The sequence below is a fragment of the Papio anubis genome, chromosome 5 (genome assembly GCF_008728515.1).
Source record: "Papio anubis isolate 15944 chromosome 5, Panubis1.0, whole genome shotgun sequence".
NCBI classification, from domain to species: Eukaryota; Metazoa; Chordata; class Mammalia; order Primates; family Cercopithecidae; genus Papio; species Papio anubis.
Genome location: NC_044980.1, coordinates 133,724,034 through 133,743,383, shown reverse-complemented (window position 1 = coordinate 133,743,383; position 19,350 = coordinate 133,724,034). Strand labels below are relative to the sequence as shown.

Genomic DNA, 19,350 nt, shown 5'->3' with positions numbered 1-19,350 from the left:
TGGGAGGCTGAGGCAGGAGAATAGCTTGAACCTGGGAGGCAGAGGTTGCGGCAAGCCAAGATTGCACCACTGCACTCCACTCCAGCCTGGGCAACAAGAGCAAAACTCCATCTCAAAGAAAAAAAAAAGTACATATATTGAAAAATGTAAGGACGGTGCTTGCTATATTATTCATAAATATACCTATTTAAAGGGTTAGCCAATGTGAATTCACAGGATAGAATTTACACTAGCCTAAGAGGATATAACAAACACAAATATTCTGGGCTGGAAAATATAACTCATGTAATGATAACAAATATTTTCAAATGTAGGACTTCAAAATTATCTAGGACCACGGACTGTGAGGTCTGGAAAAAATGCTCTAACTTAAAGATTTCTGAAAATACAAAATTTACACTTTAAATGCAATTAAATTGCAATGAAACTAACCAACAATTAGAATACAAAGAAAATTTACATTCATTATACCGCAAAAACTCATACGTTATAAATACCAGTAACATGCATAGAATTGGAATAAGATAGTTACGTTCTAATAAAAGGAGACACCTCCAATGGGCAAAGCAGTGAAAAAGGACTTTCCACAAATTAAATGAGACTAGCATCAGTAGATCCTTATTAACACTTAACTGAATTCAAAGCTTTTCCTGAAACTGGGATTTGCCTCGTTAACCCTCTCTGCACCCTGAGCAACGAAGTTGGGGATAATTGGCTTCAGGAACTTGAACTCATTTGTCCCGGAGCCTCCAGTCAGACACACCTCGTACTGGTAGCTCTGGGACAGGGTCTCGGTGCCGCTCACGTCCACCAGATGCCCTGGAAAGGGACCCTCGGGCACCGAGCAGCGACCCACAGAGGCCGCCCTGCTCCTCCTGCACAGCCGCACCGCCACGAACAGGAGCACCGACAAGAGGAAGAGCAACGACACTGAGGCCAACGCCACCACCAGGTAGACGGTGAGCGAGTCGGCCTGGGCCTGGGCCGGGGCCGCCTCCGGGAGCAGCAGGTAGGGCTGGGAGAAGCCGTCCACCAGGAGCACGTGTAGCGTGGCGGTGGCCGAGCGCGGAGGCTCGCCATTGTCCTTGACCAGCACCACCACAGCTTGTATTGCACGCAAGGCCGCCAGCAGCCTGGAGGTGCGACAGGGCACACACCGGGGTCAACAGCCCGCCTGTGGGCCTGGAAGTAGCTGGTGCGACAGCTGTGTTCGCCTGAGTTCACCGCCACCACACCTTGGTCACCAGGTAGCCCGGCTCACGCTTCCGGCACCCAGCGCCTCGGTGCAGGGCCGAGCCGCTCTGCAGAGTGGGCAATGCAGCACTCCATGGGCGAAGTTGCCTGGCGCCCAGCACCAGCACGCATCTGCCGTTCAGCTCCGGGCGAGTCAGCGGGTCTGTGGTTTCCACGCTGAACCTCGAACGCCTGCAGGGCCTCGTAGTCCAGCCACCCTGAGGGCGAACAGGTGGTCAAGCATCTGCGTTGAGACCAGGGAGGCGAGGGGCAGGTGCGGGTCCTGGGGGTGCAGCAGCTGGACAGGTGACCTGGCGCTGGTGCCTGAGTCTTCGTCTGTGGCGTCGCCGCCGATGTGCAGGGCGGGCTGTTGTTCTCAGCGGACTTAACAGGTGTAGGAGGTTTGGGGTGAAGGCGGGGCTTGTCATTGACGCATCTTAACCGCCACGCCATGTTGTGCTCGATTTTCAGCCTGGGTGTCCCCAAGTCAGTGACGGTGATGGTGATGTTGTATTCGGATCTGGTCTCCCGGTCCAGGGCTGTGCTTATCACCAGAGTGTAAAAGTTCTCAACAGAAGGTTTCAAGAAAAAAGGAAGATCATCTTGGATGGAGCACACTGTCCTTCCGTTGTCTCCGGAGTCAGGATCTGAAACACTGAATACAGCAATGAGGGCGTCCTGCAAGTTTTCTGGGATCTGATTGATAAGTGTCGACATAGTCAGTTCCGGAGGATTGTCATTCAAATCCATTACTTGGACAAATACCACACAAGTTCCAGATAGGCCCCCACCATCTGTCGCCTGAATATTTACTGTGTACGTCTGGATGGATTCGAAATCCAGTGTCTGTCTTAAAAGGAGTTCTCCCGATTTTGCACTTAATCGAAACGTTTTGCGAATGTCTTCAGAGGCTTGGGAAAATGCATAAGATATTTCTCCATTAGTTCCAATGTCTAAATCCCTGGCAGAGACGATGGCAACCTGGGATCCAATAGGGCTGTCCTCCGGGATCTGCACCTCATAGAGCAGCTTTGCAAACTCTGGGACGTTGTCATTGATGTCCATAACTTCAATCCGTACCAGGGCCGTGCCGGACCTGGGTGGAGTCCCGCCATCTAGCGCTGTGAGGGTTAACCTGATCTCAGGCTGCTCCTCGCGATCCAGGGCTCTGTTCAGCACCAGCTGTGGTAATATTATGCCATCGAGACTGTCTTGTAAATTAAGATGGAAGTGGAAATTGGGACTGATTGTGTAATTTTGGAGACTGTTGGTTCCTACATCCAAGTCCTGGGCACGTTCTATTAAGAAAGTAGTTCCAGGAGTGATACTTTCTGGAATTTTCAACAGTATTTCTTTGTCTAGGAAAACTGGGGAATGATCATTTATGTCCCTAATCCGTAGCTCCGCCTGAAAAAACTGCAAGGGATTTTCTAGTAACACCTGGAAAGGTAAGACACAGGGCTCTGTGGGGCCGCACAGCTCCTCCCGGTCCAATTTCTCATTTAAGAACAAATCCCCGGTCTGCTTATCGAATTGCAAATGCATTTTTTTTCCTTTAGAAACGACCCTGGCCCCCCTCACAGCAAGTTCTCCTATCTCCAGCCCCAGGTCTTTTAACAAATTGGCCACAAAGGAGCCACTCTCCGTTTCCTCGGCCACTGAGTAGTGCCTAGGCTGGGAACTAGCCTGAGCTATGCCCAGCAAAACAAAGAATATCAGGACTTGCCTTTGTTTAGGAACGCGCTCCTTCCCCTCTCCGGCCTCCATTGCCTTCTGGTCTCACACCAAACCTGCTCCAGCTCGGGCTCACGTTGTCGCTGACTCTATCTCCCCGTATCTCGCTGATACTGGGATGAGTGGACAATCCTAGGGCCCGGATTTCCCGAAGCGACCGCCTTAGAAAGCCTCCTCTTCCTGCTTGCTGCTGCTTTAGTTGAGTATCTGGGTGAAGGAGCGTCGGCTGGGTGCTTTGTTTCTGCTACTTCTAAGGCTGCAGCGCCACCCCGCGTCTCTTCCGAGTATTTATTTTCTCCTAACTTTAAGAAAATCCCAGTGCTTTCTTTCAGGCTGATGGCAGTAGAAATTGAGTATTTTCAAGTAGTGTCTCTCAATATACCGAAGTCTTATTGGCGTTTCGAAAGGCTCTTCATTGCACCCACAGAGACATGGCAAGAATAAATAAATCTTCACTTCAGTTCCCTCACAGATCCAAGAGTTTTTTTTTTTTTCAAACTGGAAAAAATAAATTTCAGAACCTGGAAGGGAGTGATCTTAGTCCTAGCATGCTTCAGAAGAAAGGCTTAGACTAAGAAAGTTCTATTTTTATTCAGAGTTTGGGCATGTGTGCAACTCAGTGGTGGTTAGGTTACCATCATCACACTCAAACCCAACCGAAAAACACAGAGACCCAGGAAAAGCACAGAATCCAAATAAGAGTATTTTAAGGGACACTGAAATAGTCTCCTTACTCATACTTCTTTCTTTGCACTGCTCCCGCTTCACATTTCCCTGAACTTTGATGTGTCTGAGCCTCATGAAACTCTCCAAGAGCAGCCAGATATCTTCTTCTTGTAAATGTATCAATATTATTTTCCTTTCTAATGCCTAGAACTTTCAACATAACCTCAATTCAATTACCACATCTAGTAAAGTTAAGAGCAATTTCATAATATTAAATAGCCAGTAAATATTCCAGTTTCCCCAATTATCTTTAAAAATGTATTTCCAGTGATGGTTTCTTCCATCTGCTTCCAAACAAGGTATGTATGTCGTTGTTTGTTGTTAGTTTTTTTTAATTTTCTGTCTCTTTGGGGTTTTTTTAATGTTAATATAAAGAAATAAGTTATCAAGCCACAGAATGACACGAAGGAAACTTAAATGCATATTTCTCAGTGAAAGAATCCAGTCTGAAAAGGAAATGATACTGTATAATTCCAGTTACATGATACTCTGAAAAAGGCCAAATTATAGAGACACTTAAAAGATCAGTGGGTAGCTAGGAAGAAGAGGGAGGGGGAATGAAGAAGTTAACACTGGGGACTTTACAATACTATAATGGTAGATACATGACATTATACAGTTGTCAAAATCCACAGAACTATACAACACAAAGAGTGAACACTAAACTATGGAATTTAGTTAATAATTTACCAGTATTGGCTCATCAATTGTAACAAATGTACCACAGTAATGCAAGATTTTGATAACAGGGAAACTTTGAGTGGGAGAAAATCGGTATGTGAGGGGAACTATTTGTACTGTTTGCTCAATTTTCTGTAAAACCTAAGGCTGCTTTAAAAAAATAATTTTACTTTGGGAAGCCGAGGCGGGCAGATCACAAGGTCAAGAGATCAAAACCATCCTGGCTAACCTGGTGAAACCCCATCTCTACCAAAAATACAAAAAACACTTAGCCAGGCGTGGTGATGGGTGCCTGTAATCCCACCTACTTGGGAGGCTGAGGCAGGAGAAGCATTTGAACCCGGGAGGCGGAGGTTGCAGTGAGCCAAGATCATGCCATTACACTCCATGCCTGGTGACAAAGTGAGACTCTGTTTCAAAATAATAATAATAATAATAATGATAATAATAAATATTAGGATGTGTCTCTAAAAGATCCATTGGGTTAAAAAATTGGGGGATGAAGAAAAAAATTAAATATATAGAAAAGTTGAAACAACTATACACAAACTACAACTCTAACCTCCATCCAAATTAACAATTGTTTGTTTTACCATATTTATTCTATCTTATTCTGCACACACACCTGCTTTTCTGCTGACTCATATGAAAGTAACTTGCAGACATCATATTTCACCTCTAAATATTTCAGCACGTATCACATAATTACAATATTATCTCATATAATCATAATGCTACTATCATACTTAAGAAAATTTTAAAAAATTCTACAATGTTATCTAAAATCCAGTCCCAATCAAATTTCACTGTCTTTCCATTATCTTTTCCTCAATTTTGATAAGAATTCACATTCACTCAAGTTCCTTTGACAAATGCACTTACTTTTTTTTAACTATTTGTTATAAGGAATGTCTTAGAAACTTTTTCAACCAGCTTTGATAATGGTATTTGGGTGTTAGATCTATTTACTCTAGAATAGTCTCCCATCTTTAATGACATTAAATTTCTGAAGTGTCCAGACTAGTTGTTTTGTAGGATGTCCTACATTCTGAATCTGATTGTTTCTTCATGGTATCATTTAACCTGTTCTTCTATCCCCTGTATTTTCAGAAAACTGGACTGGATTATTTATTAAATGTAACAATAGCATAATATTTTAAAAAGCTCTCATTTATCCTCTGTAACTGCCAAAAAAAGGATAATCACAGTTTCCCTTTCTTAACATTTAGAAAACATGCCTATCTCTACCTGTTATTTTTTGCTTTTCATGACTATTACTTTTATATGGATGTTATAATAATTCAAAATATTTTAATTCATTGACATTGAGCATTAAACAAATTCATTGAGGTGAATAATATCCAAGGCCCAAGTTTTTAAAAACAGCTTTTTATATAAGCTGCAAAACCTAATTAGGGTCCGAAATAGATGTCATGAAGATCAGTTATATCATACAGGCAGGTTATAACTGGAAGGTTACTTGAAATTTTACATTTAACCAGGTATATGGCTATTTCCTTTGGACAGGTTTTCTGAACTAAATCAGTTGTAGTTAATTTGAGATAAGATAAAGGAGAGGAAAATAGGTAATATGAAGAAAATAACATAATCTTGCTCCTCTCACAAGCGGGAGAATAGAAAACTTAATATCTAAGATACATCAGAGGATACAATAACCAAGAACACATTAGGTTTTATTGTGAAAAAAATTTTAAAACCTCTCATGTTGTCATGTGTCCTCACAATTCAGAAGGTTTTACCCATCTTTCATTTCAATGCTATTAACATACCTAGAAATAAAAGTAAGTTTCTCTTTTTCAAAAATGATATAACCAACACCAATATTTTATATTTGTATATGGGCTTCTAGCTTTAAATGCATTATATCTGCTATGCTATTTTAAATCATTTATTTTCTTAAACCTTGATGAGAATACACCTTCCTTCTTTACAAACGCTCTTATTTTCTTAATCTCCTTCAATAAGGAATCGTATATATTAGATTAGAATTTATAGCATATTTATAAGTCTAAATGAAATATGTTTACATATAGTAAATTTATTGTAATGAGGGAATCTATTATATAATTTAAAAATTATGTTATTACAATAGGTTTAATTTCTTAGGTTTGGCTTTACTTTTCATATGCTGCACAAGCACAGCCATTATCCTAGGAGTCACTTTCATAATTTTGAAGATTTGTTTCAATAAAATCTAACTATTAAAATATTACACAAATAATTTTATATACAGGAATAGAAAAATATTTTCAAAAACACTAAAAAATGAAAGCAAGTCATTACAGTCTTATTACAAAAGTACAGCCATTCAAAAAATAAATAAGAACACATTGTTCGAGTATCTGTCATAATTAAGCCTCTCTTTTTGGGACGAAAGGGTGATTTGATTTTTTGACTGCCATGAGATAAAAATTACAAGAATTAAGAGAAAGGGTAGTCAAAGGGATTTACATGACCATTTTCCTATCAAAGATAATACCAAATGATAGGGAAATATTATCCCCACTAGTATCCCTCTTTAAATAGAGAGGGATCTTCAGCTTTTCAATGCCTTCTGCCCATAAGCTGGCTTTACTTAGCCATAAGATGGCAGAAGAAGGAGGTGTTCTCAGTGATCTAATACTAAGACTCTGCAGAAAATATGAGAGAAATATTCTAGGATGAGAAGGGAGTATTCTGGCATAGTTTATTACCCTAATCTAGGGGGAAAATTGGGGGCATATTCGACTAATTTACTTTTGCCTTATTGAGGATACAAGTAAGTTTTCCCATAATCTATCAAGACATACATTTCATGAAGCTCAAGCAAACAGGATTTCAAAATAAAGGTCGGCTAGACTTCGTGGCTCACACCTGTAATCCCAGCACTTTGGGAGTCCAAGATGGGTGGACTGCTTGAGTCCAGGAGTTGGAGACCAGCCTGGGCAATGTAGCAAAACTCCATGTCTACCAAAAAAAAAAAAAATCAGCCAGGTGTGGTGGCTCACGCCCATAGTCCCAGCTACTTGGGGGGCTAGGGTGGTAACATCACTTGAGCCCTGGAGGCAGAGGTTGCAGTAAGCCGAGATCACACCACTGAACTCCATCCAGCCTGGGTGACAGAGCGACACCCTGTCTCAAACAACAAAAACAACAACAAACAAGCAAATGAAACATGAAATAAATGCCACTCAAAAAGGGGAAATGGTGTTGTTTATTCTCTTCCCACAGGACAAATAAGCAAGAAAAGGTTTTAAAAGTGATACCTGCACAAGAATCTTGCCCAATTTTGTTTAAGGAAAACCATCAGAGTCTATTAGGACAATCTGTCCCCTTGAAAATAAAAATCTTGACCAGGACTGCAGATAAAGTTAGATAGACCGATATAGATGGAAATAGAGATGAGAGAGTAGAAGTATGACCTCTTCCAAAAATCTCAGACCTTTTTTTATGATTAAAATAGGCTAAAACTTAAATCGGGTTTAGGTAATCTGGTAGACGATTGAATTTTCACTAAGATCACTATTGAAATTTTACTTTAAAAGAAAATATGGACCGGGCGCGGGGGCTCACGCCTGTAATCCCAGCACTTTGGGAGGCCGAGGCGGGTGGATCACCAGGTCAGGAGATGGAGACCATCCTAGCTAACACGGTGAAACCCCATCTCTACTAAAAATACAAAAAATTATCTGGCCGTGGTGGCAGGCGCTGTAGTCCCAGCTACTTGGGAGGCTGAGGCAGGAGAATGGCGTGAACCCGGGAGGGGGAGCTTGCTGTGAGCCGAGATCGTGCCACTGCACTACAGCCTGGGCGACAGAGCGAGACTCTGTCTCAAAAAAAAAAAAAAGAAAGAGAAAGAAAAAAGAAAATATGGCTAAGTACAATATCGAAAATTAGTAAATAATGAAGAAGTCCAAAGGTGTAGAGAGGGCAAAGAATATGGGCTGAGGGGAAGAAACCTGAAACTCTGACTACAAAATACAAAGCATAATCAATTTAGATATGCTAAAGAAATATAAGGAAATACTTGAAAATTATTATATTTTCATATCAGAGTAATTATTTGAACATCTACTGTGAAAAGGAGCAGGCCGACAAGAGAACAAAGGAATATTAAAACCACAGTTATGACCAAATAAATGCTAAGTGAGGAATCTAAGTGACAGACCCCATATTCCTGAGGTCTGTCAAGATGTAGCCAGTAGAGCTGACAGAAACAGCTGACCAGCAGCAGTTGTACCAGCAGCAGTTGTTGTCTTACTCTGGAGTACACAGGTGGCATCTCAGTGTCCTTGACCATAACCTGAAGTCTATGATTGGCTAGATTACCATCACTCACAAACCTGGTGTGCACACTTCCTAGTTTTGGGCTAACATGCTATGCAGATGGAGACTCAAGTCTTTGAGTAACTGATAGGACATGAAGATCTTCCAGACCTAGTCTCCTTCTACTGCCACCATCTTGAACATCACATAATCCGTTCTGCATTAAATATAACACAAAGGGGAACTGCCATTGCCATCAAGTATTACCAACCACACCAACACCATGCTGATAGCTCATTGTACTAGTGTCTGTTTCTCTCATACAGAACTTGACTCTTAAGGGCCTTACAAACAGATGATCTGTGTCCACTGTCGTGGAGTACTGCACATCCTGGGAAACCAGAAGCAAATAAGTTACTTGCGTATTTTTCTAAGTCTCTGTCTATGGCAATGTGCTGCTAAAATGCACACTTTTAGGGCTGTGTTTTCACACTTGATAAGTGTAGAGGCAGTTTGGTGAAAATGAAGACCTGGTTTTATTGTTTCCTTTCAGCTTACGGTAACTCCAGATCTCTGGCAGTGATCATAGAATTGTACTTGTCTTTATTCTACCTCTGTTGAAGGCTTTAGGGTGAAGGGAGGGTGATATTATGAAGCCAAAATATCTATTTTTTTCTGTGGTCTGGATCTGAAACACAGGAAACAGCAGATATGGTCTAAAGGCAGATATGGCTCCTTGGGACCCAGTTCATAAATGATGACATGATGATTAGGAGTGGACTGTCTTTTACATCAAGAAGTTACATTTTCCAGAGTCTTTAATTACTGATGATCTCAGAATCCACACTGTAGATTAGTATAGCCTTGGAATTTATGGGTTTGCATGATGGGTTTGCTTTTGGTACTTTTATACCAATGTAAATGTTTTATTAAAGTTTTCATTAAGTCTTCAGTAGCCCGGTAAAACCTTAAAGATAGTTTTCTATTATATCTTATATCCAAATTCCTGATAGAAAGGTGATAGCCAGGGAGGAAAAACTTTTTTTCTGGGATTACTGTACTGAACTACTGTATATTACAGCTGAGTAAAATCACTAACAACCCACAACTTTGGTGAAGACCAATGTAGATTTGGATCTATGTGGTGACCCATCATCCAATATCATGATAGTCAAATTAACCTCAACCCGTTTCTTTCCATTGAGAAAATTGCCCATCCTCATTCAGGATATTTCCTGCCACCATTCTCTAAACAAACAGAAGAGAAGACATGGGAATTAGGATTCAAAATATACTTATGAATACTGCTCTGTCTACATATTCTGCCATCTATATGGTCTCTACAAGATGCTCTCCTTGATTTTTTGCAGCATTCCTAGATCCAATAATACACACTAGTGAATGGCTATATCTGTGAGTCCAAGGTACCTTGTAAAAATGTAACTCATTTTTCCAAGTTACCTTTCTCAAGGCAAGTGAGTAACTCAAATGAGTTACATTTTTCAAAGGTGCTCTGAGACTCACAGATGGATCCAATTTCTATTTAGTACCCACTCCTCAGTCTTTTGATTTGAAAATGCTGGGTTTTTTAAAAATCTATAGAAACATGAGTTACCCTCTCACTCCCCGCACATCTCAAGTTCCCCATCCTAAGGCCCAAATCTCTGCAAAATTAGCAATGAAGGAACCACTCTCCAGCAGCTCTGGAACAGAATTCTGCAGTTCAGTATCCTGAATGGTACAGGCCTAGTAAAACAGAATCATACTTTGTTTTAGACTGGGCTTTAAGTATTACATTATTCCTTCTTCTAACACCTTCCAGCAAATATGGTCCTGCAGAAACTCTGATCACCCTAATGTTTCTATTACTTATGCCACCAGAATCTGAGGCATCCAATACAACTTTCACAGACAAGGTAATATAATATGAAACATACAGCACTGTATTTGCAATCTGCTTTAACCACCATTTGAGCCTGCAGTGCCATTATAGGACCGCCCCCACCTCCCCCGCCACCGCTTAGTGTATTAAACTCTCTAGAAAGAAAAAAAGTATTTGAGAAAGGCCAATGAAAATACCAAACACTTTGTATTTATGTCATTATTATCCAGTGTATTGAATAATGTCTGTTTTCCTTTTCGGAGCAACTATCATAAATATATTAAATATCAACAAATAGGTCTTATTTGAGGCATATTCTGTTGTATATTCTTTAATTTTCGTAAACCATATGGGAGAGTATTAAACATTGACATGAAGAAAAAAGATAAGATTGTTTTGTCAGTCTATTTTACATGACATTTAATGTACTGGATATGCTGTGATATTAATTGCCAAAGAATTAATCATTTTTGATGTTTAATAAGAAAACTTAGTAAAAATTAACGAACACAAATTTAACATTGACATAAATAAGCTACACAGCAACTAAGTTGATTTATGTCTTAAATAATGAAAAAGACATTTATTTCTACAGTTTTTTTCTCTTGTAGTTGTACATCTGCATTTGATTTCGTGGTCATCAGTATCACCAAAATCATCAAATGACTATTTCAAATAAAAAGTTAAAACTATATATTAATAATAGTAATCAAGTAAATAGTTATTTAAACTAAGTAAATGGAGACCAGTCCTGCTGAAAAGTAGACTATCACAACTTGTCAGCCATCATTTACGAAATATCAAGAAAAGCAAAAGATGACTTTAAAATAAATAGCTTGACCTTTGAGAAGTTATGAAGACTATCATTTTATGGATTGAAGTGGGATGAGTTTCCTTGTCAAGCTTCAGAATATCTGCTAGGACAGTCTACTCAAAGTTTTACGGGTAATTTACCTTTGAGAAAGATCAAAGGAAATTAGGCATGAGCAGAAAAAAATGCATTCCTTTTCTGTGCTTAACAATAAAGAGGAAATACACTACTAGCTTCTAAGTAGACCTTTGTGAGATAGATAAAAAGATAAAAATAGCTAAGCCGTCAATATCTGTTAACTGTTAATAAACAATTAGCTATGCTTCAGGAAAAAAACACGATGGAAATTAGAGCCATAAAATAACCAAAACATTCAGAATGGTGCTGTTTTTCTCTACCTTTTATCCAGAATCCAAAAGGAAGAATGCCAAAGATGATAGCTGTCTCTACCTACTGTCTTGTTTTGAGCTTCCTGGAATCTAATTTCATTGGAAATAAAGTGATGTTGTGTGTAGCGTCTTTTCTGGCCTGCATTATTAGGTTGTCAGACTATGGAATATTTTAAATATCCAATGGAAAGGAAACTCTTGTAGGAAGGATCAAGGCTTTTGTTTTGTTTTGTTTTTATCTCAGGGTGCCGAGATTATGGTTCTTAAACAGATGAAGTCGTTCCAGAAGTGCTGCAGGATGAGACAGACAAGTGTCAATATGACCAATTCTATGTAATTGTCATCCAATGGCATTGTCTTCCACCGTCCTTCACATGAAGAAACTATTTCTGAAACTATTTCTGCTGTTAATTGCCTGAGTGTTTGCCACGTGGCACTGAAATTGCCTGGTAATTCTCTTGCAGTGGATGCTTATGATGCATGGGGTATCAGTGGTATTTAAAATGTTCTGCTAGCATTTAAAATGCTCTCCGGAGGTTGCAGAATTCAGTGAGCCTGGAGAATTCTGAGAGCCAATTCATAATTATTTACTCAGACTAAATCTTCAGCCGAGACTATTACAACCAGGTTGCTGTGAGACCTGCATCTCAAAGATTGTCATTGATTGTCATGACCTGGACCTAGGAGATCTCAAATATCTACAATTCTTCTCTGGGAGAGTTAAACTTACCTTGGGTTGTGGTTCATCCAGCGATTTTTTCACACGTATGGACAAATTACTTAGCCCAATATTGCACAGCACATTATCGTGAAAATGGAAATTGAAAATGAGTGTGTAATTTCCAATGATGGAAAATTCACCCAAACCTCATGCATGTTCCTGATGCACATTCTGGAACATTCAGAAGAATTTTTCAAAGGAGGAAATGGTTACACCTCAGACACAGATTTTTCTCAAAAGACAAAAGACAAAAAAAAAAAAAAAAAATTTATACAGGTAATACTTGGAAATGCAGGGCTCCTATAGGTCCGGTTTTCTACTTGAGAGTAAGGGCTCTTCTGTGGGTCAATCTAAAATGTTATTTGGTCTCTTTGGAAACTATCTTGCTCCCGTCTTTTCTCCCGCCGCTCCCCTTTCCACCGCCAGCGCCAATCTCCAGAAACCCTGACCATAAAAAAGCAGTTTTCCTTTTCCTGGGCCGCCTGCGCTACGCCCGGGAAGAAAATGAAAACCCACCACTTGCGTTTTCTGCCAGATTTTTTCTCGCACAATTTCCTGTATATCCTCTGAGTGCATTGCCCTTAATAAATGAAGTCTTCGGAAGTCCTGTAAGACTTCCAAACATTTGTGTAGTCCCCATTCATTCGAAGAAAGCTGTAAAATCTGAGCTCGCTGCGGACGTTTTCCATCTCGTACCTGTTCCCAGCACCTTTCAGATTTTGTCTTTTCTAAAATGGAGTCTGCAGGCAAATGCAGGGCTCCTCCTCCTACTACTTTTTAGCCTGTAGTGCCACCAGGCGTCCGAATTGAAAATCTGGTCTGTACAGCGCTTTCCTGCAGAAACTGTCAAAATCTGTTCATATTCACATCTAGTGGCGGAATTCTCACCTCTTGAGTTTTAATTACTTCTCCAATATTTAGTTTACTTAATGTGAACAAAAACAATGGTTAATTGTTTATTATCATAATATCAGCTGTGAGATTTCCTTTGAGAGGAACCGAATTGGATTTCTTCCATTTCAATCAAGCCAGTCATTTGGCCATGAATTCATTGAACTGATTAATTCTTCGCAGGTATTTTTTACACACAGATTATATTCAAGCACTGTAAAAAACACTGGGGATATAAAGTTGAGTAAAGCCTGGTGCCTACACCGCAGAAGGTTAGAATATTAAAAAGGTGACTCAAGGTGATTTGCATAGGCACTATCAGGTACTGAAAAGGGATATTTAAGTAAGAATAGAAGTGAGTATCAGGAAGAGTCTCAGAGGAGGTGAGGTTTGAGCTAAGTTTAATTTTATGGTACCAACTTAAACACAAACCAATTGAAATGATCTGCTGCTGCAGATAAAGTATTTCTGATTTTGCAGAAAACAAGATTTTTTTCAAATGATGTGAATGAACATGACGGCCCATGGGGGGGGGGGGGTTGCAGTCTTTCAGTCAGTCAGTCAACATCACAGAGCCCTGTATGAAGTGTCAAGGGACAACAATTAAAAGACTAGGGATAGGGCCGGGAGTGGTGGTTCACGCCTGTAATCCCAGCACTTTGGGAGGCCGAGGCGGACGGATCACTTGAGGTCGGGAGTTGGAAACCAGCCTGGCCCACATGATGAAACCTCTTCTCTACTAAAAATACAAAACAACTGCGTATGGTGGCGCACGCTTGTAGTCCCAGCTACTTGAGAGGCTGAGGCAGGAGAATTGCTTGAATCCAGGAGGTGGAGGTTGCAGTGAGCTGAGATCATGCCACTGCACTCCAGCCTGGCTGATACATCAAGACACAGTCTCAAAAAAAAAAAAAAAAAAAAAAAGGATAGGAATAGGCCTCTTTTTTCTGTTTGAACTTTGCTCACATTCCCAGTTTAAAGGAAAATCCTGCAGCTTGAGTTAGCAATACCTTAAGGAAATATTTAAAGTGATGATTAAGACTTTATGATGTTGACTGGGCACGGTGTCTCACGCCTGTAATCCCAGCACTTTGGGAAGCCAAGGTGGGCGGATCACCTGAGGTCAGGAGTTCGAGACCAGCCTGGCCAATATGATGAAACCCCGCCTCTACTAAAAATACAAAAATTAGCTAGGCATGGTGGCATGCACCTGTAATCCCAGCTACCCAGGAGGCTGAGGCAGGAGAATCGCTGGAACCCAGGAGGCAGAAGGCTTCAGTAAGACAAGATCGCACCACTGCACTTCAGCCTGGGGAACAGAGCAAGACTCTGTCTCAAAAAAAACAAAAAACAAAAAACAAAAAAAAAAAACAACTTTATGATGTTAAGTGTTAAGATTCATATTCAAGTCCTGGCTCTGCTTCTTCACATACATTAAATTAAGAAAATTATTTAATCTCTCCAAACTTCTGCTTTATCATCTGAAAAAAATTATGGATATAATGGTGTTATCTCCTTCATGAAGTTGTGACAATTAAATGAAACAGTGCAGACCGGGCGTGGTGGCTCACACCTGTAATCCCAGCACTCTGGGAGGCTGAGGTGGGCAGATCATGAGATCAGGAGATTCAGACCATCCTGGCCAACATGGTGAAACCCTATCTCTTCTAAAATACAAAAAATTAGCCAGGTGTGGTGGTGCGCACCTGTGGCCCCAGCTACTCAGGAGGCTGAGGCGGGGGGAATCATTTGAACCCAGGAGGCTGAGATTGCAGTGAACCGAGATCGTGCAACTGCACTCCAGCCTGGCAGCAGAGCGAGACTCCATCTCAAAAAAAAAAAAAAAAGAAAGAAAGAAAAGAAAAAGAAACAGCACTTATGACATGCTCAGCTCAGAGCATGGAACATCATGGTACCTCATAAATGTTTGCTGTTATTAGTGTAATACTATGAAAGCAAGAACTTCTCTACATTGTCTGGTTTACTCCCACAAACAAATATAAGTCTAAATGACTCCTACACTACACTCTATTATCTTTCTCCCTTACCTCAACGGAACATGCAGCACATTCTTCTTTATGCAAAAATTTAGAACCTTTAAGCACATCATAAGTTATGAGAATTTCACTCACAGTTTCACCTTTGTTGAATATGAATTATTTTAATTCCTGCATATTCAAACTCTCTCTTTTCAATGAATTATTTGATCTTATCATCCAACTTAAAAATCTTGCCAGAAGCTGGGCATGGTGGCTCACACCTACAATCCTAGCACTTTGGGAGGCTTGATTGGGTGAACTGCTTGAGCTCAAGAGTTCAAGACTTGCCTGGGCAACAAGGTGAAACCCTGTCTCTACTAAAAATACAAAAAATCAGCAGGGCATGGTGGCGTACGCCTTTAATCCCCGCTACTTGGAAGGCTGAGGCACAAGTATTGATTGAACCCGGGAGGCAGAGGTTGCAATTGGCTGAGATCACGCCACTGCACTCCAGCCTAGGCGACAGAGTGAAACTGTCTCAAAAAAACAAAACAAACAAAACAAAAGGCGAAAACAAACTTACCAGGGTCCCACACTTCCTTTCAGCTACCATCTCATTTCTATGAATTTCTTAAATATTCAAGCTTCTTGAAAAGATTTTATACACGTACTGACAATACTTCCTCAATTCCTCAGTCTCTCCTTAAACTTTTACAATTCAACACTAAAAGTGTTCATTAATTCACTTCCATAATGCCAAATCCAGTACTTTCATTCTCCTCTCATTTGAACTTTCAGTAACATTAAACATAGTCCACTATTCCGTCCTTCTTGAAACACTCTCTTCTGACTCCTGTGACAGCACACTCTTGAAATTTTTTCTCTCTACCCATTCCCTTTTACTCCCTTTGGGGACTCCTTATTTATCCTTTACATATTAAAGCTTCTTAATTTTGTATCCCCTGTACACTTTCTTTTCTTGTTCTATCTTCTCTTTCATGGAATTTTAATATAGCAATTTCTACATACTAAGTGTGCCATAGTGGGAAGACCCTTTAACCTCCCTGACCTTACTAAGATTCTTCATTTATAAAATGTATAATGTGTTCTTTATACTTATACAATACCTAATTTCTACAAGACTCCACTCTCTTCATTCAGAAATGGGTACAAATTCCAAGAGACAATGAGATCAAAGATGTAGAGAGACATATTAAAAATATATATTTTTCTTTTTGGGTCTCACTTATTCTACAAGACTCAATTTCTTCATCTGTGAAATGGGCAATAAATTCTTAAGAGACAATGAGATCAAAGATGTAGAGAGACATATTAAAATATATATTTTTCTTTTTTGGGTCTCACTCTATCGCCCAGGCTCAAGTACAGTGGCACAATCTCAGCTCACTGCACCTCCATCTCCTGGGTTCAGGGGATTCTCATGTCTCAGCCTCCCAACTAGCTTGGATTACAGGTGTGTGCCATCACACCATGCTAATTTTTGTATTTTTAGTAGAGACAGCATTTCACCATGTTGGCCAGGCTGGTCTCAAACTCCTGACCTCAAGTGATCCTCCTGCCTCAGCCTCCCACAGTGCTGGGATTATGGCATGAGCAACTGCGCATGGCCTAAAATATATATATTTTTTCATACTTGTCTCCAGTCTACATGGTTTGGTAGCCCTGCCATGAATCTATCTAATTCTTTTGAACTAAGAAGTCTATCTTGAATGTTATATTCATGTTGTAGGCATGCTAACAAGTCTCAAAACTTTTTCACTTTTCCACTGTTGACAGTGGAACATTTCTCAAAGAACTGCTATGACCTAAGTTTCTTAAGGAGCCCATATATGGTAGATTCTTTCAAGATTCAGGATGCATCTTCCATACTGTACTACCATAATGAATGTCATATGTTTTGCCACTTTTGAGGGCAGAACGAAGGATTTAATTTCTAAAGCCTAAAAAGGAAGATCTTTAGGCTTCTGAAGATGGTAATCAGAAGTATCTTTAACATCTCTATCTCTCTCACCACCCTGTCTAACCCATCATCAAGTTTGGTGTATTTTCTCTTCAAATTATTATGACAAATTATTCTATTTCCATTTGCATCCACTTACAACACCCTCACCCAGAATATCTTCATTTGCTCACTGGACTCTTATAAATATATCTCTTGTATTTTTCAAATCCACTCAGCCAGTTCTCCACAGACCAGTCAGAATGACCTTGTAAAAATCAAAGTAAAATTCGGTCACTCTGAGGCTGAAATATCTGCGGTGAGTTTTCATTGCTTTAATAATAAAGTTTAAAATCCTCAGTATAGACTAAAAGATCTGGCAATGACCCAGCCCCTGCCTACTTTTCTGGCTTCATTTTTAAAAGTCACTCCTCTCCTTAATAAGTGACTTCCAGCCACACTAACCTCTCTATTCTCCAGGATTTCCAAATTCCTTCTAGTCTTCTTTTTTTTTTTCATGTGATGTTCTCTCTGTATCCCCATGTTGCTTAGCCCTTGCTTTCCTTTGCATTCTAGTTTAAATGTCAACTCTCTCAATGAGGCCTTCTCTGACTCCACTAGTAGGGTATATATCTCTACACACATATGTATATATGTTAGATACATAGTCTTTCCCAGGATACTATAAGTGCCATGACAGCATGGTATTCCATGGAACATAATGGTTCCTTTATTTGTTAATTGACTAAATCTGATGTGACATTCATATTTATTTCCTTCCCATAATAAAGATTACTGGAGTATAATGTGACAAGCATGTTCTGAACAATACTCTGCTTTTTTCCAAAGGAATATGAATTTTGGAATGAAAGGCAGGTTGTGTTGAACGAAGCCGACTAATATCCTCCCACCAAACTTTTAGTAATTGGATGACAGGGACTCTTATTCATTTTTATCTCCTCTTTCATTTAAATATCACCATAGTTCAGTCTCAGACTTAGATATTAACTGATAAAACACTATATTTTATTTATAGAAATATGGTCCACAGAGATCTGATAAAGAGTATCACTCTCCTACTTCTGAATTTTTATTTACAAACTCATTTTCAACCCTATTTAGGTTTTGCAGTAATCTATACTCATAGTCTGTGTTCTCCCTGCAGAAATTTCAGTATTTACTAACATCCATTTATTTAACAAAATTGTATTGAGGGTCTACTCCAAGAAACGGAGATCATCTCTGAGGAATACAAACTGTAAGTAAAACCAAACACTATCCCTACCCTCAGGGAGCATGATCTGATGGGGAAGAAATACTTTAATCAAATAGTCCCACAAATGGATGAAAGACTGAAATTTGGCTACATACTACAAATAAGTGATCTGGTGGCTCTATGGGAGCCTATAAAAGCCTATAATAATAGATTTTTGTCTAGTCACAGCAGTCAAGAAAGACTTCCCTGAATATGGCAAGGATAGATAGGCAAAGAAGGAGCAAAACAGCAATTCATGCAGAGAGAAGAGCATGCACAATATAGTGGATTTCTCTGAAGACTGAAGTCTTTTTTTTCTTTTTTTTGAGACAGAGTCTCACTTTGCTGCCCAGGCTGGAGTGCAGTGGCATGATCTCGCCTCACTGCAACCTCCGCCCCCCAAATTCAAGCGATTCTCCTGCCTTAGTTTCCCAAGTAGTTGGGATTGCAGGTGCCTGCCACTGCGCCCAGCTAATTTTTGTATTTTTAGTAGAGACAGGGTTTCACCATCTTGGCCAGGCTTGTCTTGAACTCCTGACGTCGTGATCCACCCGCCTCTGCCTCCCAAAGTGCTGGGATTATAGGCGTGAGCCACTGTGCCCGGCCGACACTGAAGTCTTAATATATACATTCCCCCCATCCAGATTTTCAGTGAGGACCAAATTTGTTCATAAAGGTTTTTATTCTCATTTCAGAGTTGCTGCAACTAATGGCAACCAAGAAGCCTGGAGGTCGGGCGCGGTGGCTCACGCCTGTAATCCCAGCACTTTGGGAGGCTGAGGCAGGTGGATCACCTGCGGTCGGGAGTTCGAGACCAGCCTG

At 40.1% G+C, this 19,350-nt stretch overlaps 1 protein-coding gene across 1 annotated transcript; it reads right to left on the bottom strand.

The window, feature by feature from the left end:
* Positions 1 to 444: 444 nt before the first annotated feature.
* On the bottom strand, positions 445 to 4,591 carry PCDHB2 (protocadherin beta 2). Its single transcript, XM_003900239.5, is given in 5 exon segments — positions 445 to 1,232; positions 1,234 to 1,415; positions 1,417 to 1,446; positions 1,448 to 1,656; positions 1,659 to 4,591. Coding segments are annotated over 5 exon segments (2,367 nt in total). The 5' UTR covers positions 3,001 to 4,591; the 3' UTR covers positions 445 to 628.
* Between the last annotated feature and the right edge of the window lie 14,759 nt (positions 4,592 to 19,350).